The sequence below is a fragment of the Oryx dammah genome, unplaced genomic scaffold, assembly GCF_014754425.2.
Source record: "Oryx dammah isolate SB20612 unplaced genomic scaffold, SCBI_Odam_1.1 HiC_scaffold_18, whole genome shotgun sequence".
NCBI lineage: Eukaryota > Metazoa > Chordata > Mammalia > Artiodactyla > Bovidae > Oryx > Oryx dammah.
In genome coordinates this window covers 64,592,595-64,618,488 of record NW_024070202.1, presented here as the reverse complement: position 1 = coordinate 64,618,488, position 25,894 = coordinate 64,592,595, and the positions used below count along the sequence as shown (strand labels likewise).

Here is a 25,894-nt window from a genome sequence, read left to right as displayed (position 1 = left end):
AGTCATGAGTATACTGTGCAGCTTGGATAAAGAACCACTGAAATAGAAAGTAGATAATAAATCTGAAGAGAACAGAGATTACTAAGTGCAGTAAAAGACAAGGTTTTCAACTGGGAGACAATGAAACTACAGCACACAGGGAATTCATCTGTGGTTGCTCCTGATGCCACGGATGTCGTTCATTAGAAAAGGGAAATCATTTGAGAATTTGTCCGGTTTACGTTATCTTAGATCTCTCTCACACACACACATACACCCACCCCTCAAAAAGCTGAGCTTGAGTCAAATAATTCTCAGTACTAAAGGACACATCTAGTGACTGATAATTTATAATTTAAACTACAATTAATTGAGATTTGGGACTACATTAAATTTTTTTTATCTTTTTTTAAATGATGATAGACACACAATAAGTCGCAAAAACAGTGCAGAGTGTTCCCATGTACCCATCACCCAGCTTCCACCAATGATAACATCTTACACAACCATAGTGTGTTATCAAAGTCAGGAAGTTGAGATGGACACCTAAATACAGTCACCTAAACTACAGCCTTACGCAGATTTCAGTAGTTATTATGCTAAGTGTTTCTCCATACACTTTTCTTATTTCATCCTCCCATCACTACTGTTTCCATTTTGCAGGAAGAAAACTGAGGCCAAGAGAAGTTGAGTAACTTTCCCAAGGTGGTGACAGAATTGGGAGAGAAACTCAGTTTTGCCTGATTCTAAGTCCCAGTTCTAAACCATCTTCCTCCACCAGGCCCCCGTACCAGGTTCACAGCCACCAGGGTTCACTTGGCAGAAACAGAGGTCTGGCAAGACTGCAGGCAGATGCTGGTGACAAGCTCACAGAAGAGGCCTATGGAGAGCAAGCATGTGAGCTTACAGCCAGGAGAGCAGTGAGTCAAGCTTTCCAGTTCTCCAGCCTAGCAGCTAAAGCTGCATTTTCAGGCTGAGCTATGTACTACAGGAGGCAGGGACAGGCAGGGAATGAAGGCCAAGCAGGCCAGTTGGTGATGCAGGAAGAGTCAACCTCAGGCAGGAGGAAACAGCAGGAAATGAAGAGAGTAGGCTGATGCTGGCACTTCACTGGGAAATAGGCAAGAAGCAGGAGCCTAGCTGAAAGCAAATCCACACCAGCAATAAAACCAGAGAACCCAGACCCACTCCATGCTAGACCAGGGAGGCAGTGTGGTCTAGCAGTTATATGTGGGTTCTGCAGCCAGAATGTATGGCTCTGAATCCCACCCAGACCTACAACTGGTGGTATGACCTTCAGCAAGTTAACTTCTTTACGTCTCAGGTTCTTCATCTGTAAAATTAAAGCAACAAAAATTATAAAATCTCCCAGGGTTGTTGGGAAAATTGAATAGACAGCATGTAAAGCACGTAGAAAAGCACTTGACTCACAAATCTTCAGTCAGGCGGCTGCTGCTGCTGCTGCTGCTGCTGCTAAGTCGCTTCAGTCGTGTCCGACTCCGTGCGATCCCAGAGACGGCAGCCCACCAGGCTCCCCCGTCCCTGGGCTTCTCCAGGCAAGAACACTGGAGTGGGTTGCCATTTCCTTCTCCAATGCATGAGAGTGAAAAGTGAAACTGAAGTCGCTCAGACATGTCCAATTCTTCGTGACCCCATGGACTGCAGCCTACCAGGCTCCTCTGACCATCAGTCAGGTTAGTTACTATTATTACATACAATGGGACTAGACAAGAATTAAGAGGAAAATGAAAGAAACTTAAGAGAGGGCGAGGGTGCCTCAAAGGTCCCCGGTGTCAGAGTGGCTTTTCAGCACTAAAGGACACACACCTGTGGGACAGCCAGATAAAGAGAAAGTCTTCACACAACACAGGGCCTATAGCTAACTGCACGTTACCTACTGCTATAAAGCACTTGCTGATACCAGACATAGTAACACTGATTGACAAGCACGGCCCCCCTGACTTCTCATATGTACCCCTTGAAGAAACAATTTAATTCCTTTAAACAGATGAGGAAATTGAGGCTCAGCTTAAATTGCCTGCTCAAAGTCACAGAGCAGATGAGGAATGGAGCTGGGATTAAAATCGGAGCTCAGGCATTCCCACTATACCCATCAGTGATAAAATGCAGGCAACTCTTCGGACCATGGGGTTTGGAATAGACATCAGACGCTGGGCTACAAAAGCTGAAAGCGAGGAGCAGCACAATATGGCAGAAAGAAGGGGAGAGAAAAGACCTGGAGACTAGTTAGAAGTCCAGACCATACATTCAAACTCCTTTCCATGGCTAAGTAACGCCTCCCCCAACACACTCCATGTCACCGTCAGTTCAGTTCCGACGATAAGTCATGTTCGACTCTTTGAGACCCTGTGGACTTCAGCATGTCCATCGAGTTGGTGATGCCATCCAACCATCTCATCCTCTGTCATCCCCTTCTCCTCCTGCCTTCAGTCTTTCCCAGGATCAAGGTCTTTTCCAAAGAGTCAGTTCTTCACATCAGGTGACCAAAGTATTGGAGCTTCAGCTTCAACATCAGTCCTTCCAATGAATACCCAGGACTGATTTCCTTTAGGATGGACTGGTTGGATCTCCTTGCTGTCCAAGGGACTCTCAAGAGTCTTCTCCAACGCCATAGTTTAAAAGCATCAGTTCTTTAGCACTCAGCTTTCCTTATGGTCCAACTCTCACATCCATACATGACCACTGGAAAAACCATAGATTTGACTAGATAGACCTTTGTCAACAAAGTAATGTCTCTGCTTTTTAATATGCTGTCTAGGTTGGTCACAGCTTTTCTTCCAAGGAGCAAGCATCTTTTAATTTCATGGCTGCCTTAACCATCTGCAGTGATTTTGAAGCCCAAGAAAATAAATTCTGTCGCTGTTTCCATTGTTTCCCCATCTATTTGCCATGAAGTGAAAAACCTGGCTTAAAACTCAACATTCAAAAAACTAAGATCATGGCATTTGGTCCTCTCACTTCATGGCAAATTGATGGGAAAACAATGTCACTCTTACCACGCTGCAATTTCTTATAATTCCAGTGGCACCAACAGATTCAGGTCAAAATACAGCCTTCCATCAGATGAAAGGACCCCATGGAATCCCTACTGGCAGGACAGGGGATAAGAGCTTGGATTTGCTGATACACTTCTTTACATTCCAAGTCAAACTTATTTCTGCCTATTAGGGTTGGTGCATTTTAGACTAAAGGACTGCCCATACCAACCCTCTTTGTGTCCTTTCTCTCACAAACAGCCCCCCTGGGCTCCAGGTAGGATGAAGATATAATAGCTCATACAACATCGGATGAAAGAAAAATCCAGAGTCCATATTGATACTACAATACAGAAAAGGAACAAGAGAAGGAGGAAGGGGAAACTCTTATTTATCATCAAATGCCATTTAATAAATAGAGAATAATAGAGTCAGATATTATCACTGATTCAGGCAAGAAACATCAAGTGATGCTAAAACCATTGCATAAAGGTTTTTTAAGAAAGAGATCGTTGCACTTCCCTGGTGGCGCACTGGATAAGAATTCACCTGCCAATGCAAGGGACATGGGTTCCATCCCTGGTCGATCCCTGATCCGGGAAGATTCCACAGGCCACAGAGCAATTAAGCTCATGCACCGCAACTACCGAGCTGTCCCTCTAGAGTCCACGTGCTGCACCTACTGAGGCACACAAGCCTAGAGCCTGCGCTCTTCAACAAGAGAAGCCACGCAATGTGAAACCCATGCACCACAACAAGAGTTGCCCCTTCTTGCTGCAACTAGAGAAAGCCCTCGCACAGCAACAAAGACCCAGAGCAACTAAAAATTAATTAATTAATTAAAGAGATCATCTATATCATCTCAAAGTTATCTCCTCACAGATAACTTATTATCTACAAAGGGCAGACTGGCACCTTTACTGTGGACATGTTGGGGCAAACAAACTTAATGAAATAATCCAAGTTAACATCACCAGTAATGGGACAATCGACAATCCTCTTCCTATTGCTGCACCAAGGACACAATATCTACATCACTTATAATAGTAGTCTTGTCACCATGAATAACCTGAATCCTATCACAAGGCAATGATCAGACAATTCCAAATGGAGGAACATTCTGCAGTGCAAAACACATGAGCCACTTGCTTCAAGATGTTAATGCCATCAAAGACAAAGACTAAAAACCTGCTTCAAATTAAATGAAACTAAAGGGTCATGACAATCAACATAACATGTGCTTCAGGAAAGTGTTCCAGGTGAGAAAAATGATTGCCATAAAAGACATTATTGGAACATTTGGTGAAATCTGAATGTGGGCTATATATCAGAAAATAGTATTATATCAAAGTTAAGCTTCTTGAATTTGGTAATTATACTGTGTAAGTAAGTGATCTCATTCTTAAGTAATACAAGCTGAGGCTGAAAGGCCACAATGTCTACACATTAGGGTTAAAAGATTCAGAAAAAACAAAGGTAAATAGATGACAGACTGATTAGATAGCAAACAAGCAAGGGACTCTAGGTAGAAAATAGACAGCTGTTCATTTTCCTAATTTTACAACTTCTCTGAAGGTTTAAAAATTATCAAAAATCATTTTTGAAAAACAATATATTTAATAGCTACCTCCCAGGGCTTCCCTGGTGGCTCAGATGGTAAAGTGTCTGTCTGGAGGACAATGCAGGAGACCCAGATTTGATCCCTGGGTTGGGAAGATTTCCTGGAGAAGGAAATGGCAGCCCACTCCAGTACTCTTGCCTGGAAAATCCCATTGATGGCGGAGCCTGGTAGGCTACTGTCCATGGGGTCACAAAGAGTCAGACACAACTGAGCGACTTCACTTCACTTACCAGTTAGCAAAGCTAGACACAAAAGCCCAATTCAGTGCTACCCATGGAAACCTAATGACAAGGAAAACTCAACCCTGACATGGCCAGACATGGTCAAAGATAATAATTAGCATAACAGTGAAGAAACACAAAATTTAATAAGTGTAATTCAGCTCCCTTCATATATCCCTTTTCTAATTCTCAATCTGGATCATTTTCAGACAATGAAACTGATGAACAGATCAAGGTTTTGGATCTGTAATCCAAGTTTGCTATTTGATTCATATCTTTCTAACTTTGCAGAGTGTGCATGAGTTACACTCTTGGACAGTTTTCAGTGTGCCTGCCTTCAAACACTTGACCCCATCACCTGAGCTGGAATCATTACCTCTTCCAAAGGAAGACAAGCATGCTGCAGCTCTTCAAATAACCATCCTTCCCCCAACCAAGCTGGCCTCTGGAGTCTAATTCATCTTAGCAAATTCACCTCTAGCTGTACCTAACAGTAATCAATAAATGGGAACAGCTAGACTACAGTTTGGGGGATGTCTAATCAATAACCATTAGCTACTACTGCATTTAGAAGTAATAGAAAAAATTGGTCCCTGTTCATACCCATGAGGGAAAACATATTTTCAAAAGTTTCTTCCCCAGGTTTTCCATGCCCTTTCTCCATAGGTGTTTAAATCCCATGCTGTTTTCCAGCTCCATTATTCCAGCTCCATTATTCCGCCTCTGCTGCAGGCCAGGAAATGTTAGTTTTGATGTGCTGTGTAAAGAGGACCAAGGCATGAAAATATAAATCCTAACACTGTAATTTAATCAGAAAAAAATATGCTGTTTTCTTTCTGCTTCCCCAGAGATCTCCAAAGCCTCCACAGATCTCTGCCTGGAATAAAACTGAACCTTCTTCTGATGGTAAACAATGCCCTGCCATATTTGGCCTCAGCTTTACATTTCCAGGCTGGCCTGTTTCATGGTTACACCAAGTGCCATTCAACACAGTTACTGATCCCTGTGAGGAACACGGGGTAGGGCTACATACTGGTTTAGTTCACCTCGTGTGGTTCTAGCACTAGGCATGGGATACGACTGCAGAACATGCACTGAACACTTACAGGGAAGAGAGCATCTATTATGAGAAAGATTCAACGAGAAGGAAACCTTTCCTTTCCTGCTAGCAAGGGCAGAAACCCTGCCCTAAAGCTGAAAATGGGAACAAAAATTTCTATGGAATAAAACACACGGTCACATTATTGTGAAGTTCATAATGCAAGCCAAGGTCCCCCACTGCCGAAGACAGGAACCAATCACCAATCAAGGGATATCCAGATGTGCATTACTTCAGGGCACAGTTTCAAAGGGTTTTGCTTTGTTTTTATTTAGGGAACTTTAATTTTACCACAGAAAAATTAGGTAAAGTCATTCATCACTGAAAGTTTATAAGGCATAACATACGGTGCTTTTGAGGTAGTTCCCAGGGTAGGGGCCTGTATCAGTTAGGTCAATCTGTCTCTTTCCCTCATCTGCCATCAAGACTTAGCCCAAGGCCTGGTCCCTGGGAGGAGGGGGTTATAACATAAGAGATGCAGGGAGCCAGAGGCCCAGTGTTTCACACTTGGGGGATTATAGGGAGAAGGGAAACCAAGGCAGGCAAGGCAGGGGTGAGACTTCATTTTCTCTTTCTAGAGGGACATCCACCCATTAAGCAGAAGGTCCACATTTGTGGCCAGTAAAATCAGGTAGAGGAAGACTGGATTTTAGTTTCCCAAATTGTCTCTTGGGTTCCGTGTAGTTTGGACAGGCCCCAGAGGTCCCCACAAGCTCCTGAGGCCGAACCTCAGAAGTTACCTGAAATCATGACTGGGAAGTTAGCTCATGAGGTTGACATGGGGCCCATGTAGACAAGGACTAAACGCCAGACCATCTGACCCAAAAGCACCTGAGAATCAAGACCAGACCTCAGTGGGATACAAAGTGCTGCCAGAGAGAGACAGAAGCCTTCCTTCATTTACAGAGAACTTCAGGGACTCCCTGCACATGTCAGGCCTTTGTGTAACCTATGACAGAAGTTCCTGTTGCTCATCAGGAAGCATGGGAGGCTGACCCAGACTGCACACTGGCAGAGCAATGGAGACAGAGGCTCCAGGAGGATCCCAGCCCCTCCCCCACCAAACAGTTCTGAAGACACCTCTCCCCACCACTCCTCTCAGTGGGATTATCCTATGATGACGGACTTACTCTTTGCTAAATGTGCTGCCAAAGGTTATTCTGGTTTAGGCATATACTGAGAGGCTGAGAACACCCAGATGAGCACCATTTGTGTTGATGAAAACCTGGCTTCGCCAATAGCCTGATGAGAAAGTGTCTGGCTTGTAAAAAGATGTGCTCTCAAATGGAAATTAGCCCTGGAAACTAGTCCACTGGCTGGCAAACCATCTATACAATGTCCAACATTCTTCAGCATCTCCCTGTACAAATGAAACAATTATATTTGGGGTATAATTTTAAATGCTCCCTTCTTTGGCTGTAGTTTCTTTAGTTAATCTCAATGTTTTAACAAAGTCCCTAGTGAGCAATAAAAGTACAAAACACTAGAAAAAAAAATTGTGGCCGGCCCCACATTCATCTCATTACTAGAGCCCATGGGGAAGCTGTAGCATCAAATATAAAATATAAAATCAAGTACAGAAACTGGTCCAGGATTTCTAGGCCAGTAGCCTGGAAGCCGTGTCCACAGCACAGAGCAGGCAGTGGTGGACCAGTTGAGGTTCACAGCATAGTGGGAGACTGTGTCAGCCAGGGCCCTTGAAGAAGCAAGTGCCAAGGAAGGATTAGATATGCAAAGAATTTATCAGGAGGAAACATATGAAAGAGAAAATGGGCAAGGAGTCAGAGAGGTAGGGAAAGGTGAGATGCAGATCTGACTCCCAGTGAAGCAGAGAAAGAGGAAGGCTGGGTGGCAGCCTCTTAGATCACAGTGCAATTCTAAAGAAAGTGCACAGAGGTCATTGGGGAGCTCTCAAGCAGACGTCCCTGTCAAAGGAGACCATGTCTCCCAGGAATGGTCATCCTTAGGACCCCTGGCACTATCAATCATTGGCTGAAAGTGCCCTTGAGAAGCACAGACGGAACCATCACAGGGACAAGCATCCTCATGTGGAAGCCAGGGCCATGGGTGAAGCACGTTCCCTGTGGTCAGAGATGGGAAAGGTGCATTCACGAGGCCACCTCAGAGACAAACTCCCTGTCTCCAAAAATACCAGTGAAAGGACTAGGGAGAACACAGATGGAAGTGTCTACATAATATATGCTTTATCAATTTCCAACACTGAAAAACTTGTCTGTAAAAACGTGCTTATAAAGAAAAGCCCAAATATCAATATTTCCCCTGTGGGAAGCCAAAGTTACAACAGAAACTCTACTGAGTTTAAAAAAAAAAAAATCAGAATCCATTCTTTCATTTTTCCCCTTTACAGACTTGAGCAAGAGTCTACTGCTTAGGATTAGTAAAGACTAGAGAAGAAAAATGTCAACTCCCAGGAGGCAGCACAAGTCACAGAAGTTGGGGTCCCTGAAGTTCCCAGTGGGTGACCAACATATTGTGATAGAGAAAGACATGTGAGCAGACTTCCTATGAGATAATTGGGAATTTTAACCCATGACTCATCCCAGGGTGGGGTCCAAAGCTACAGGGGATGCTACCCCATGGCAGGCTGTATCATCAGCCAGATTGCACATTTCCTGAAAGTAATCAAGTCAGAAACTGGCTTCTTGGCCACAGCCCCTGGTGGAAAAATGACTGCCAAAAGCCAAAATGAGGATGAGTTCAAAAATGTAATTCTGCAATGAAAGCGTAATCCATTAAATGGGATCTGACAAGAACTTAATCTCATCTGCGGCCAAGGGTGTTGGCTCAATGTAATTCTGCTCTCTGGAACATATTCTCAATAAGCTATGTATAGAATCTGGAACACTTTTGCCAGAACCCAAATAAATCCATTCAATGTGGGAAGAGAAGCTCACCAAGCCCCCAGTGATTCTCCAGGGAGTGAACATGCTCTTCTTCCAAATGCAAAATTCCCAAAACCTGGCAACTCTGCCTATGTTGAGTCACATAATTCAAGGTAAGCACTAATAACTGAGATGGCCAATGCACTGGTTGGCTTCAGAATTTCCGCTACTGCCCACAAAGGCAAGACCAGTGGCTGGTCTTGCTCACAAAGTACCTACTAGGCCCATATTCCCAGCCTGGGGCTCACTGCACAGCCCAGTCACAGAAGAAGGGGTCAAGGTGTGGAGGATCAATCCACTCCTAAAGAGAGTTTTGAAAACTGGGAGAGAGAAGGAATTAGGGTCTGTCTTATTCATCATTTACTTAATACTAGCTATAGGGCCCAAAGCCATTATGTTGTTATTTCCCTGTTTCCATTTGTAAAATAAGGCAACTGAGAATCAAAACCATAACTCAAATCACATAGTTTAGAAGACAGTGTGCAAATTCATGCCTGTGGTATTCCAAAGCCTATGCCTCACTCCTCAGAGGGTGGTCCTTGGACCATCACATTACTTGGGAGCTTGTTAGAGTCACAGGCTACAACCCAAATCTAATGAATGTGGATCTGCATTTAATAGGATCCCTCAAGGAATTTGCTGGACACAAAGTTTGCCTTAAAGGGCTCCTACCCAAGAAGAACAAGTGGATTAAAAATATAAATTTGGACTAGAAAAAGGATTTAGTGCAATAGAACAGGGTCAGTCTCATAGAATAAGCCTCACTACATATCCAAATTGCACATCCAAATTAGTAGAGCCAATCATGCCATCTTTATTTCACCAAGAGCAAACCCAGAAGCAGGAAAGTCAAGGTGACGTGGCGACAGTAGAGCACCCTGGAGAGGGTAAGGCTTTGGAACCAGGCAGACTGGACTGAAATTTCCAGCTCCGCCTCCTGCTGGATGGCTCTGGGTAAGTTGATTGATCTCTCTAGGACTCAGCTTCATGACCTGTACCACTGGAATAGCACTACTCACCTTGTTTGTATTTGAGAAGATTAAATGAGCAAACAAACATATGGTTCCCAGACACAGTCGATGCTCAATAAACATGGGTTTCCTTGACTTTCAGTACAATCTGGGCCAGGTCCCACCTTTGCAAATGTGCACACTAGAAGCTGGGGAGAAAAATGATGCTCAGCAGCCAGCTCTTTCCTGTTCTCTTGGGTCCTCTAGTGGTAATTCCTGCGGTTTCTGTCACTAATCAGACTGGCTGGAGCAGTCTGTCTTCCTTAAGCTCCAGTTTCATCATATTCTCTCATCTCTTTTAAGAAAACCCTGAGTAGAACAAGGTTCAAAGGAACAAGAGGTGAGGAACAAGAAAGACAGGCATCTGGGGTGCAGTTCCCAGGAGTGTCTACTTCCCAAACAATGCAGTCTTTTTATTTAGTTATGGTTCCTGCTTTCTTCTTTTCATAAGTCTCAGTCTTAAAAGCAGACTTTTTCATGCCAGAGGCTTCATGAGCTTTCAGAGCCCACAGTGTCTGCACCTGGAGCCACAAAACCCAAGTCTGATATAATTCACATTGTGTGTATCACTCAAAGGTGTGGAGGAGCAGGAGATGGCTGCCAACCACTGCCTGCAGGTGTGTCCCCAGCCGCTGCCTGGGGCGGATGCCCCCACCTACACGTACACTCATTACAGAGGCTGATGGAAGAGGTGCCCTTGGGACAGAGTATCTCCTGTAGGAGGAAGTAGCTGAGCGTCAGGGTCCCAGTGATGGTCCCTTGCTCTGATTCCCACAGGAACAACTCCAGCACTGATAAAGAGGCATTTCCTTGCCCAGGCAGAAAAAAAAATGACCATATTTTGTGGCCCCAAATTTCCAAGTGCCCTCCATGTGTGAAGAAGGAAAAAGAGAAGAGAGCAAGCTAAGTTATCCCTTACCCCGTGTTGCTCAGTAGTAACGCTCCTGCAGGGAAACTATGAGGGCAGATGATACCAGCTCATGAGAATCACATGCTCCTCCACAGTAAACACAACTCTGCAGAACTGCAATGGGCAGGATGTTCCCAGTCACATGCCTGGATCCCTTAACTTGGGTGGGGTTGTGTATAAATGTGTCCAAGGCACGCACACACACATACACACAAGGCATGGTGATTGAGAGGCTCTGAATTTCAGAGTCAGAAAAAAGAACCCAACACCTCAATCTCAGCAAAGGAATGACTACACTTAAGTTATCTTACGGTTGAGAGCACTGATCACGGATGCACCCCTGAAGTTTAGGAGTAGAACACACCAGTCTTCCTAGATTTCCCAGTCTCACTAACATTGGAGTCACAATTCTCACGTTTTCTCACTCCTGGTGTAAATGGAGAGGTGGGGGAACACACAGGGATATATTCCTATCAGCATTATTTACAATCCAGCTATAACTCACTCCTTTTCTGAAATCCAAAGGCGTACAGAAAACAAGCAGCATTATTACAAGGGCAACCTTGATCCTGCTCAAATTTATTTCTCGATAAGCAAGCTGTTCCCATCTTTGTCTTATAATAATTTATCTGCAACGAATCTCACAATTGATGTGACTATCACAGTTAAGGACTACTACATTAGAGAGTATTTACCCTCTAACATGGCTGTTGGAATCAACTATCTTCCTTCAAAGAAAGGATGGTTCCAGGATAGCACAGAGTTATATTAAGGAGACCAATAAATGAATAATAAATGCCAGTACCTTTCAGGCTCCCACTGCTGAACAACTGGCATATTTACACCTGCTGTGTAAATACACCTACCACACCAGAAGCACTATAAAGCTCTACACCAACCACACCGAAGCACTACAGGGAACCAGACGCAAATCTTGATCTTAACAAACTTACAACTTAATCTCTTTCTGGAACTGAGACCTTGGCACGTAATATAACCAGTGGATCAAAAGAAGTTCATGGCCATCAGTACAGTTTCTCTATTAAAGAGCACGGAGGGGATACAAAGAGAAGGGACGATGGTAATGGAGTTGGGTTTGCAAATAAGATGTTCTCTTCATGAGAGCAACTCTTCAGCCATTCACTGAAGACGACCGTGAACCTGGTTTGGGGTGGAAGGCATAGCTACCAGAAGGCAGTATACAAAGGGGCTGACTCTACCAGAGATGCTTGGAGATGGGAACACACAGACCACGAGAGCCATTCACCCTCCCCTCTTCCCCCACAGTCACTTGCAGAGAATTGCAGGTTCATTCTCTCTACTTGAGTGGGTTTTGTTTTATTTAAACCTCACAATGCAGTAACCAAACCCTTATGAGGAATAAGAAAAGCATTTGCCTTGCAATTCTGGTCCCGCCACTGCATCTGTCACGTTATACAAAGAAATCCAACCCCCTATTCATCACTCCTTTCCAGGACTCATCTATAATTCAATCCACACTAAGAACCTTCGCACAATGAAATGGCTTTTACTGGGCGATTACACACATCACCTGCATGCAAAGGAGAGCACAGTTTTCAAATATATTTCCTGGACTCCAAATCTTGTCTGATTTGTCTATGAGGGAAGAAAAGGGAAGTTTATGCATTCTACTAGCCATGTGGAGGGTATGAAAGTCTTATACAATGCAAAGAAAAATGAAAGCAGTGAAATTAGGATAACAAGCGAAGGGGGGAAGGAAGGCAGGCTGGCAAAATCATTAAATCTTCATTTCTGATACCAGTACGACTATGTATTTCAAAAGTGAGTTGAAAAGACCCACTGAAGAAAAAAAAATCACTTCTATACCACATCCATACTCAGACTGATTTTTATTTAATACAGGTGAGACAGTAAAGAGACCCCCCCCCCCCCCGATTATGACAAAAGTGGAAAAGAATCTGAAACAAAACACAGGAGACTTTTAAGAGAAGAAGCAAAACTAAACGATGAATAAGAACAGTCAACAGCCACCTGGGAAAGCACAGAAGAAGGTCCCCCACTTCCTTTCAGGAGCCCGCAGCCCTCACACCTCTCACAATCAGAAATCTTCCCCCAGCAAGGGACGCTAAAGGCACCCGGCTGAATTCATTCCCACCACGTGCTTTTCCTCTGTGCGCTTATCTCCATGCTTCAACCTCCTCTGAAGCAAAAGACTCATTAATCCCATTCAAACTGCCAGTATCAGTAAATTCTTTGCCTCAGCATTTAAATGCCAATACCAATTAAGTACCAACAGCAACTTAACTACTGATACAGTCCTCACTACATTCAGGAAATCCAGCCACAAGTCCAGTGAGCACTAATTCCAACACTACTTCATCAATTCTAAGTAAGTGCCAAGAAATGAGGTAATTTTCTGGCCACGCTGATGATGCATCCAACTGGACTGAAATCACTCCACATACAAACAAGAAGGAACAAACTGAGCTGCAATCCACCAAACCTGAAGGACGTTTTCACCAAGGCTTCCGGGCTATCGAGCTGAGGCAATTCATCAGCAAGGATTTCCTCAGGTGGCCGGGGGTCATGGACAATTGTAGGCCGTGGCTTCTCCTTGACATTCCCTGTGAGCCCATCGATGAGGGAGTTCCACAGACAGTTCTGCGACTTAGACCCTGAAGCATGAGGGGAAAAATAAAGGGATGCAGGTGAGTTACCAACCAACTCCATGTCTTGCCTTGCCCAGCTCAGAATTTTCAAAAGCAGAGCAGGAACACTGGCATATTTTTCATGATCTCCACCAACATCAGAGGCTCCAAAGGATTTTAGTCAGGCAACTTAGGGAGTAACCAGGAATTTTTAATTTATATACTAAAATAAGTTCATACTCGAGTATCTTAACGCACAGCTAAGTATTACGAATATATATTCTGTTTCATTTCAGTGGTAATCAACTCTAACTCCTGACAGTTGTCCGTATTCACTGATATGTTTATTCAGCAATTGGAAGTATACAAAGGACTACCGTTTTGGAAAACAGTAGGATGTTCAGACATCTTCCCAGGTGGCACCACTGATAAAGAACCCGCCTGCCAATGCAGGAGACGTAACAGACTCAGGTTCAGTCCCTGGGTCGGGAAGATCCTCTGGAGAAGAGCACGGCAACCCTCTCCAGAGTTCTTGTCTGGAGAATCCCATGGACAGAGGAGCCTACAGTCCACGGGGTCACAAAGAGTTGAACACGACTGGAGCAACTTAGCATGCACGCATGCAGGATGTTCAGACACAAGTCTCCCCACGAATTTATCTCGCCGAAGACCCAAGTTTCAAGACTCTCTTCTATGGAAACACCCACCCCAAAGAGAGCCAGAACCCACTATAGGCAGCTTCGTTCTTCTGGAAGCTCAAGACTCAAGAAAAACGACACTTAATGTTAATCAATATCCTACCCTAGAAACACTCCGAACATATGAGATGAATATTCAAGGCAGACATGAAGTAGGTACAGTGCCACAGATTAGGGTCTGATCAGCCAGGCAGTCAAGGTCAATATCAACAATGATAAGTTATTCCGATATCGGGTACACTTGATATGATGGATTGAAAATGGCACTTTATCCCCATAATCTTTCTCCCCACAATATAGAACCCCATGTATTAAGCATGTTTCTAGCTTCTGTAGACTGTTCTGTAAAACACCTGTGTTTCATGCATACCCCAGACATGCTCTGTTCTGGAAAACCAGATCACATCCCTGAGTCACCCTGCCTTGGCCTCCTTCCTCCTTCATCTCCCCCCACCCCAGTTCTCCAAGAAGAGTCCCCTTCCCAGGGGCATGCTTTTCAGATATAAACCAACCAAACCAGAGTCCACAGCATGACACTTCCCTTACTAAGCTTCCATGTCCTGAGCCACTATCCACCTGCCCCGATGACCCTAGACAGGTAGCAGACAGCTAGGGACAGTCCCTATGCCCCAGAGCCCACTGACATTATTCAGACTAGCCAATCCTAAGCCTGCTCACCCGGCAGAACCAGTCTTACTGAAGAAACCACACAAAGACTCCTGCCCAGCGTCCCTTCCTCCCTCTGCCTCACACCAGCCCCAGTGCTTGCAGCGCGGCCTCTGTGGTATAACATGTACTCCCTCTTGGGGGATCTGTGAAGACCAACAACTTATCTTTTCAATGGCAGTCATTCTCTGGCCTTGCCATACCTATATAATCATAAAGCCTATTAAAACAATCTAGTTATAGGGAAAACATTAGGAAAATCTCAACTGAAAGACATTCAACAAAATATCCGACCATCTGACCAGTATTCCTCAAAACAAGCAAGCTTATCAAAAAACAAGGAAAGGCTGAAAAACTGTAAAAACCTAGAAGAACCTAAGAAGATTTGATAACTAAATGTGGTATCCTGACCAGCTCCTGAAACTCAGAAAGGATATTAGGAAAAACTAAGGAAATTTCAATCAAGCATGTACATTAGTTAATAATAATGTATTACCAATTTTGGCTCATTAATTGTGACAAACACACCATACTCATATAAGAACTTAATAATAGGGCAAACTGAAAGGGGGTATATGGGAACTCTTTGTACCGTCTTTACAAATTTTCTCTAAATCTAAAAATATTCTAAAATTAAAATTTATAAAAATACAAATAAATATTTAAATAAATAATAAAAATGATTATTAGTTTAAAAGTCTACAAGCAAGTAAATTTTTTAGAGACTGAGGGCATGCCTATCATCATTATCCAGTCCTGGTTACTCTCCTCTCAGAGGGAAGAAAACCTTTATATTTGCTTAGATATAATGTCAGGTCTCCAAGTCATGCACCCAGGGAACTGTGTCCATGCAGAGGGGGTTGGCTTTTCCTATGCCATCCATGCAGAAGAAGGACATTTTTGTAATACACGCAAAGACTCATTATGGGGCATGAGGAGGTGCACGTGGAGGAATAAGGAGCAGTTTCAGCTAAAGTAAAATGCATGTGATGGGTGGGGTAGAGAATAGATCCAATGCTCACAGGAATGTTTCCCTGACCAGCCATCCACAGCCCACACACAACATAAGAAATCACCACAGTTTACTGTGCCTGAAGGCCACATTTAAGATCAGAAGAACTTCACACACAGAAGGGAGCATCTCACAAGGATTCCTGAACCTTCACCAAGGACACGCATGAATCCAAAAACAGTCTTTTTTTAACTTTTTTAAAAAATGTATTAATTTTTGGCTGGGCTGGGTCTTCATGCCTGGGCTCTTTTCTAGTTGCGGTGAGTAGGGGCTACTCTCTACTTGTGGTGTGCGGGCTTCTCACTGCAGCGACTTCTCTTGTTGCAGAGCATGGGGTCTAGGACACATGGGCTCAGTAGTTGCAGCCCCCTGGATCTAGAACACAGGCTAAACAGTCATGGCCCATGGGCTTAGCTGCTCCATGGTATCTGGGATCTTCCTGGACCTGGGATTGAACCCATGAATCCTGAATTGGTAGGCAGGCTCTTAATCACTGAGCCACCAGCGAAGTCCTGAAAACAACCCTTTTAATGCCCATGGTCACAGCTGACCTCCTGGGGGGTGTCCCGCAGCCAAACTGCTTCTGTGTCAATCAGGAGAAAAGTAAAGCACATTAAGGTCAGGAAACAGCACCCTCAAACTCCTGAAATACATGACAGCTTTTCCTAAAAGCTGCTTAAGAGTCCTCAACACATATCTTAAGAAGATTTGGACCTATTAATGCAGGTCTGGTCCTATGTTAACAAAGTTCTGGTTCTAGGAGGGAGATAAAAGCAGCAGCCTGTTTTCTTAAATCTGACCTAAGTGAAGCCTAACAATAAACGCCCCACCCATTTCCCTTCACTCTTTCATTTATTCATTCAACATGCGTGTGCGTGCTCAGTGGCTTTGTCGTGGTCTGACTCTTTGTGACCCTATGGACTGTAGCCCGCCAGGCTCCTGTGTCCTGGAATTTTCCAGGCAAGAATACTGGAGTGTGTTGCCACTTCCTCCTCCAGGGGATCTTCTCAGCCCAGAAAGCAAATCCACATCTCCTGCACTGGTAGGCAGATTTTTTACCACTGCACCACATGGGAAGCCCATTCATTCAACAGACACATTTTTATTTCCCTCAATATGCCAGGTTCCACTCTGGGCTCTAGAAATAGAAAAATGAATGAGACTGGTTCCCTTGGGATGAATCGGCCCATACGCAATTACAATAAATAGGCAGATTCCTAGATGTGAGATGTATAAATACCTACTTACTACATTCTTAGGTCTTCGGTTGTTTGCAGACAAATGCTTTACTAAATGTTATAGGTATGCTCATCACATTAACATAAAGGTGTTCCCCCTATCCAAAAAATACCACCTATAAAGTACTAGGAATTGGTATTTTAATACATCTTCCAATCATCTTGTGAAAGGCATAACTACATGGCATAGTTTCCTCATGCTAAAATTATTAATTCTTAAGTGCATCACTGACTCGATGGACATGAATCTGAGTGAACTCCGGGAGCTGGATGGACAGGGAGGCCTGGCGTGCTGAGATTCATGGGGTCGCAAAGAGTTGGACACAACTGAGCAACTGAACTGAACTGAAGTACATAGTTATAACACACTAAAATTTTATAACTTATTTTGGCATTTCCTCATTTTTTAATATTCTGGGAAACTTAAATGGAAGTGGCCTGTTTCTCTTGACCTTTGAGAGTCCAAAGCACAGTTACTCTCTTGGGATAGTTTTTTATTTCTTTTTTGTTTTGGTTTGGTTTTTAACTTAAAAAGGCAGAGTGGATAGTTTTTGCTGAAAAAAAAAAGAAAAAAATGTTGGGATCCAGCAATTCAGAGGACGTTCCGGTTGGGAAGTGTGCGAGAGTCTAGAATTGGATGATCAGCCAAAACACAAACTGGCTGCAAGAAAATGAGGGATCTGGAAAAGCTTAGTGATAATGAAGGAGAGATGGGTGAATTTAAGAGATGTAGAATCAGTAGGACTTGGTAATTGATTGGGTGTAGAGGATGAAGAAGAGGGAAGTAGCAAGATGAACTGAGGTTTCTGTTTAAGCAGCAAGGTAGAAGAAAATGCTGAAGGTGGAGCAGTTCATGGGCCTAGAGTTGAATCGTGTTCTGCAAAGTTGCATTTCAAGAAAGAAAATATAAGCAAAGATCTCCTCCATATTCATGAAGAGGAAGCACACAGATGATGACTATGTGATTCAAATGAGAATACTCTTATTTCAGCAAATACTTCTATCGTGACTGAGATAAGAAAATTTTCATAGCATGATAACATAGGGGAAAAAATTACCCTTCTCACTGAACCCAAACAATAATTTAAAAAACTAAAATAATAATAAACGTTTTAGAGAAGGGCAATATCAAAGCCCCAGCCCTGTCCTGGAGTGTTCCAGCCATTATCTGACTTGATAAAAGCTGTAATTTAAGTAGAACTTGGGCTCCATCCACAAGAATCTAATTATAACAGCTCATTAGTGTCTTATCATCTATAACCTGGCCCTATGGCACAAACCCAAGGGAGATCCAGGAAGCTGGCATAATGTAAAGCATTATGAGGAGAATTTTGCTGTTATCTGTTTTAATCTCCTTCTGAAGGTAAATTTTTGACAACAGTCTGCTTTAGGTGAACAACACAGCACAAAACTGGAAGACTTCAAAACAGTGGCTATGCCTGGGGCATGACTCCACTGATAACACGCCAACCATCCACAGAAGGGGATATGTTAATATTTTTGTGACCCCAACACTCCAGGAAAGTGTGGAGCACTCAGAGCTCTGTCGGATGCCTCAAGACATATGGAAACTTTTATTACACCACCCTTGCCCTCAAAAAACTTTGGAGAGGCAGAAAAATGCAAGGCAGCCTCTGACTGCTACAGACTAGAGCCAGGCTTTGGAAAAATGAATTGGTTTTCCCCTACCCCTCCCCAATAAACATGGTCAAGAGAAATGGTTCGAGACTTTGAAATGGACAAAAAAGTTCAGTGAGCATCCCATCTAGTTCCTTTTTGAACTCCAGGAGAAGGGGAGAAAACTTCTCTTCTGATCCTCCACAAATGTGGGCAGAGCCATCTCCAGGGACACTGGAATGGTCTGCTCTGGCAAAATTAAAAATAAAAACTCCCCCTGCTCTAACTTATTTTCAGTTGACTTTGAAAGCATGAAAAATCCTTCTGACTAAGTAGAAGCAAAAACATGGAAACAGAGTCACACAGGTCTCTCTCAATAATATCAAAAACCCCTATGAGGGAAATCATAGATAAACTAAGCCTTCAGGGTACCAAAAATACTGTGGCTCGGGTGCAGGAGATGAGCAACTCCATTCAGCCCACTCCATCTCATCTGCTTCTGCTCACTCCACTCCCTGCCCCTCCCCGCCCCTCCCCGTTCCAGCTTTCTTCTCTCCTTTGACTTGTTCCTGACTCTTATCCAATGCCCATAACCTCCTCCTTTCCTGTTATACCCCCTCCACCCCTGCCATAAATCTTCTTTCTTCACAAAGACAACTTTTTGGGTACCCTATGAATACTTCAGATCGATTATAAACCTTCCAGAATCACAAAGTCAGCATCCACACCATTGAGCTTATCAGAAGAACAAATGCTCAGATCCAGATGTAACCAACATTTGTTCAGTAATTGCTGTGTTCTGGGCATTGTCATGATGCCTTCACCAGCATTACTTCATTTAATCATCAAATCAACCCAAAGGATGTATTACTGAAGCATTACTGAACACTAAGACATTAAGACTCCAAGAGAGCAAATCACCTAGATCACAGAGAAGACACAAATTGCTTTGATTCAAAATTCTCATTCTAATCCAGGGCTCAGAGTGATACACCACACTGTATTTTATTTGTGAGTCAATAAACACACACATAGTATAGATCAAGCAAAATGCTCTGCATTTTTTACTATGAAAAAGATATCCTCTTACATAAGAATAAAGATACATCCCATCTGATACTAGAGAGAACCTTCTGCATGTTTGCTTCCCTGGAGGCTCAGACAATAAAGAATCTGCCTGCAATGCAGGAGACCCGGTTTCAATCCTTGGGTTGGGAAGATCCCCAAGTCAGGAAGATCCCCTGGAGGAGGGCATGGCAACCCACTCCAGTATTCTTGCCTGGAGAATCCTCATGGACAGAGGAGCCTGGCGGGCTACAGTCCATGTGGTCACAAAGAGATGGATACGACTGGGTGATTTTCACTACTTCACTTTAAAGGAGGTTCAGGCTGCAGGGAGACATGAATAATGCAAGATGAGTTTAATGGGTTAAGAAAAGACAAGAAGGCAAGAAAGTGAGACTCTAAATGAGAAATAACTACAGATTCATTTCAAAGTGTGTCTAATGATGGCAGCTTGATAAACTGCTGGCAGGAGGAGCCCAAGGTGATGTGGTAATCCCATTTAAATCTGACAAGTGACTTATCAACTTGGTTCCTAATAAAAAAAAAAATACACAAGCAGTATGCTGGCAGAAGGCTGAGAAGTTAGAGTCCTACAAAAAAAAAAGAAAGAGAGAGAGATTTAATTCTCCAGAAAGGTGGGGGGAAAAAAAACCTTGAAAACCTTCAACAGTTCTCAAAATATCTGTGACATGGCATTTGTAGACATTCTCTCCTTTTGAGAGTGTAAGGCTCCTAAAATTCCCAGGGAGTAGAAAAAGTGGGGCTTGGGTACAGAGGTCTGGAATGAACCTAATAAAGCCCAGATGAAGAGTTTTATGCTCTCTAAAATAAAATGCTAATGATGGTATGGAAGGCAAAGGATTAATAATGTTTTGAATATCTTTAAATCAGTTACACAGGTACTGCTCTATTATTTTCAATATACTAAGTCTTGGTTTTAGGAACATTTCACAAATTCTATCTTCTGTAATTTCAAAGAGATTGGAAAATGTAATTCCATTTCAGATATCATATATACTGAGGTTGTAGGAACAGCAGCAAAATAGAATAATACCACTTGATCTGTGATGACATATTCTAAATTCTCAAATATGTGAGGATGTATTTCTGAGTTATCATATTAAATTAACCTTTTTTAGCAACCAAATCACATTATTTTACTTATTTTAACTTTATATCTATCTGATAGTGCAAGACCTCCTCCTTTATTTCGGCCTCTCGAGTTCAAAAGGAGACATATCTATAGAATTTTCTGTTGTAGTTTTATTATAAATTTTCTTTTATAAGCTAGTTGTCTGAGTGATTGTTGCAAGAAATAAAATATTTAATGGTAATGACTTTACCATCTATTGAGATGATCATGTGTTTTTTCTTCTCTCTCTTTCTCTCTACCTCTCTGTCTCCCTCTCATCTATGGATGTGTTATATTAAAAATGAGAGAAGAAAAAAAAAAAACATTTTCCAGATGGAATCAAGTTTCCTCTAGGGAACTTTGTGGTGAAAATATCTTGATATGACAGAAGTTGGTTGGAGGAGGGAGAAACAACAAAGAAAGACTTAAATTATTCTTCATTCAAAACGAACAGAATTTAGAGAAGGGCAAGAACAAAGGAAAGGGGGGAAAGGAGAGGAGAAAGAGAAGGCAGAGCAATACAGCTGCAAGCTGGAACCATATTTTGCAAAAATAAGTGAAGAACTTTCAAAGAACATAGAAGTCTGACATCCATGCTTATGTTAAATGAAATGGCAACCCACTCCATTGTTCTTGCCTGGAGAATCCCAGGGACAGGGAAGCCTGGTGGGCTGCCGTCTATGGGGCTGCACAGAGTCGGACACGACTGAAGCGACTTAGCAGCAGCAGCATGTGGAACTGCAATGTAACTGCCGCTCTACAGAGTAAATATCTCACACACAGGTTGCTTTGCAAAAGTGACACTGGGCAGAGTATTCAAAACCTATGTCTTTTGTTGTCTGGAAAAGAATAAATAGACTTCCGCAAGACAGAAAGTGTAGGAAAAAATTCAACAGACTCAGGAAAAGATAGTCAGAGATAATAAGAAGAAACGTAGAGAAACCCCTGAAAAATCCACTGATTGAATTTTAGAGATTGAAACAGATGTGGGGTGAGGATTTGAGATAACCATGCATTGGTCTTAAAAGTCATGTCTATAGGACATCTGAAATATACTCTAAAATGTTTCTTAATACTGAAGCCACCTTGCATTACTCAAATAATGCATTCTACTTGGTCATATTGTATTGTTATTGTAGTATACTTAAGAGATTTGCATTACTAGAATTCTATTTAAGACTTTTTGCATATTATATACATAAAGGAAATTAGCCACTAATTCTTTCTCTTATGTAGTCATTATCATGGGAATAACCTGTTCCCTGATATCTGAATAAAATTGCCTATAATACTCTTCAGATCCAAAGTATCTCTAGCAAAGTCATCATTTCACAAACTTTTGAATGTCTTTTTTTGTTATAGCTGCACTGAGAATATCTATTTCTTCAGAAGTCAATATATCCCTTTAGAAACTGCCATTTTGTAGAAATATCTGATTCAGTTAGCATAGATTCCTATGACATTTTGTATTTTAATCTTCATCTATACAATAATAAGAAGAAGATAAGATGGTTGAATGGCATCATTGACTCCATGGACATGAGTTTGAGCGAACTCTAGGAGTTGGTGATGGACAGGGACGCCTGGCGTGCTGCAGTGCATGGGGTCGCAAAGAGTCAGACACGACTGAGCAACTGAACTAACTGATATACTAATAGTTTTGAGTATTTCTTCCCTTATTTATTTTCTGTTCACCTTCCAGAAATGTTTTGTCCAATATGGTAGTCATTATTCATATGTGGTGACTACATTTAGATCAATTAAAATTGAATAAAATTACATTCAATTCAGTTCAGTCACTCAGTAGTGTCCAACTCTTTGCAACCCCATGGACTGCAGCACACCAGGTTTCCCTGTCCATCACCACTTCCCAGAGCTTCCTCAAACTCATGTCCATTGAATCGGTGATGCCATCTAACCATCTTATCCTCTGTCATCCCCTTCTCCTCCTGCCTTCAAACTTTCCCAGCATCAGGGTCTTTTCAACAGAGTCAGCTCTTCGCATCAGGTGGCCAAAGTATTAGAGTTTCAGCTTCAGTATCAGTCCTTCCAATGAATATTCAGGACTGATTTCCTTTAGGATGGACTGCTTTGGCCTCCTTGCAGTCCAAGGGACTCTCAAGAGTCTTCTCCAACACCATAGTTCAAAAGCATCAATTCTTTGGTGCTCAGCTTTCTTCACAGTCCAATTCTCACATCCATACATGACTACTGGAAAAATCATAACTTTGACTAGATGGACCTTTTTTGCTTTTTAATATGCTGTCTAGGTCAGTCATAGCTTTTCTTCCAAGGAGCAAGCATCTTTTATGGCTGCAGTAACCATCTGCAGTGATTTTGGAGCCCCCCAAAATAAAGTTTCTCACTGTTTTCATTGTTTCCGTATCTATTTGCCATGAAGTGATGGGACCAGATTTCATGATCTTAGTTTTCTGAATGTTGAGCTTTAAGCCAGCTTTTTCACTCTCTTTCACTTTCATCAAGAGGTTCTTTAGTTCTTCTTCACTTTCTGACATAAGGGTGGTGTCATCTGCATGTCTGAGATTATTGATATTTCTCCCAGCAATCTTGATTCCAGCTTGTGCTTCATCCAGTCCAGCATTTCTCATGACGTACTCTGCATATAAGTTAAATAAGCAGGGTGACAATATACAGCCTTGATGTACTCCTTTCCCTATTTGGAACCAGTGTGTTGTTCCATGTCCAGTTCTAACTGGTGCTTCTTGACCTGCATACAGATTTCTAGGGATTAGATCTGATAGAGTGCCTGAAGAACTATAGACAGAGGTTCATGACATTGTACAGGAGGCAGTGATCAAGACTATCCCCAAGAAAAAGAAATGCAAAAAGGCAAAATGGTTGTAGACGAGGCCTTACAAATAGCTGTGAAAAGAAGAGAAGTGAAAAGCAAAGGAGAAAAGGAAAGATATACCCATCTGAATGCAGAGTTCCAAAGAATAGCAAGGAGAGATAAGAAAGCCTTCCTCAGTGATCAATGCAAAGAAATAGAGGAAAACAACAGAATGGGAAAGACTAGAGATCTCTTCAAGAAAATCAGAGATACCAAGGAAACATTTCATGCAAAGATGGGCGCAATGAAGGACAGAAATGGTATGGACCTAACAGAAACAGAAGACATTAAGAAGAGGTGGCAAGAATACACAGAAAACTAAACAAAAAAGATCTTTACGATCCAGATAATCACAATCATGTGATCACTCACCTAAAGCCAGACATCCTGGAATGCAAAGTCAAGTGGGTCTTAGGAAGCACCACTATGAAAAAAGCTAGTGGAGGTGATGGAATCCAGTTGAACTATTTCAAATCCTAAAAGATGATGCTGTGCAAGTGCTGCACTCAGTATGCCAGCAAATTTGGAAAACTTAGCAGTGGCCACAGAACTGGAAAAAGCCAGTTTTCATTCAAATCCCAAAGAAAGGCAATGCCAAGGAATGCTTAAAATTATATTCAGTATCTTATAATAACCTACAGTAGAAAAGAATCTGAAAAAAGTATATATATAAATAAAAGTATAGATGATTTACAATGTTGTGTTAATTTCAGGTGTCCAGCAAAGTGATTCAGGTATATCTGAATCACTGAAACTAACACAACACAGTAAATTAACTATACTTCAATTAAAAATTAAAATTTAAGAAAATTAAAAATTTACTTCCTCAGTTGCACCAGTCACACCTCAGATGCATAACAGACACGTGTGACTACTAGCTACTGCATTGGATGGTGCCAATATAAAACATTCTGTCATCACAGGCTTTCTGGAGAGTGCCATTCTCAAGGTTACTTTTGTTGCCTTAAGGTGCTGGTTCATGAATCTATACATTCTACTGCTTTTCTCATTTCTAATTCATTTGTTTTTGCTTTTAGGTTTATATTTTCATTCTCTCTACTTTAATAAGTTTATATTCCTCTTTTTTCTCTAATTTTTTTTTAGCAGAGTATTTGTGCCTATACCTTTAGTACAAGTCACCAGTTTTGGCATGCCAACTTCCCATTGACTATCCTTTCTAAGAAGACTGCAATGAAAATTTTTATTTTCTTTTCTGACCCAGAAGTTGACTGTTTCTGAAAACGTATTTCAAATGGTTAAAGTATTTTTGGTTGTTGTTATGTAAGCTTCTTGGCTTTTCTTTTTTCTTCCATTTTCTTTTTTTCTTTATTCCTTTTTTCCTTTCCTTAATTTTTTCTGTTTGCTTTCTATATTTTATAACAATATAGTCAGAGATCATGCTCTATGTAATTATATCTTGCTTTAGGTTATTTATTGATGTTCATCACTCATCCAACACAGGGTAATTTTTGTAACTATTTCATGGGCACTTTATTTAAAGAAAAGATTCACTCTATGTGTAGAAAAAAAGGTATACATCTGCACTGTGGACTACAACCTTTATCAATAGAAAATGACTCAGCTCTTTATTTCCTGAGTTCTGCTTTTCATAAAGTTCAACACTGCCATAGCTATCTCCTTTTTCCTTGTGCTTGCCTGAAACATTCTTGCTGATCATTTTTTTGTTTTAGTTTTGCCTTTTGAAATAATGCTGTTGTTCAATTGCCCAGTCATGTCCGACTCTTCATGACTCCATGGACTGCAGCGCTTCAGACCTCCCTGGCCCTCACCATCTCTCAGAGTTTGCCCAAGTTCATGTCCATTCCATTGGTGATGCCATCTAGCCATCTCATCCTCTGAGGCCCTCTTCTCCTTCTGCCCTCAATCTTTCCCACCATCAGGGTCTTTTCCAATGAGTTGGCTGTTCGCATCAGGTGGCCACAATATTGGAGCTTCAGCTTCAGCATCAGTCCTTCCAATGAGTATTCACGGTTGATTTCCTTTCAAATTGACTGGTTTGATCTCCCTGCTGTCCAAGGGACTCTCAAGAGTCTTCTGCAGCACCACAGTTCAAAGGCATCAATTCTTTAGTACTCTGCCTTCTTTAACGTCCAGGTCTCACAACTGTACATGACCACTGGAAAGACCATAGCCTTGACTATATGGACCTTTGTCGGCAAAGTGATGTCTTTATTTATTGAAATAATACATAGTTGTAATAATTGGAAAACTATGATAGTTATCTT

At 42.1% G+C, this 25,894-nt stretch overlaps 1 protein-coding gene across 1 annotated transcript in view; it reads right to left on the bottom strand.

The window, feature by feature from the left end:
* PDE1C (phosphodiesterase 1C) overlaps window positions 1-25,894 on the bottom strand; it is a 531,701-nt gene that overhangs the window by 400,660 nt on the left and 105,147 nt on the right. Inside the window, exon 3 of the mRNA XM_040259681.1 lies at window positions 13,225-13,396. Within this exon, the coding sequence (XP_040115615.1) occupies window positions 13,225-13,396 (172 nt within the window). The remainder of the gene's footprint in view (window positions 1-13,224; window positions 13,397-25,894) is intronic.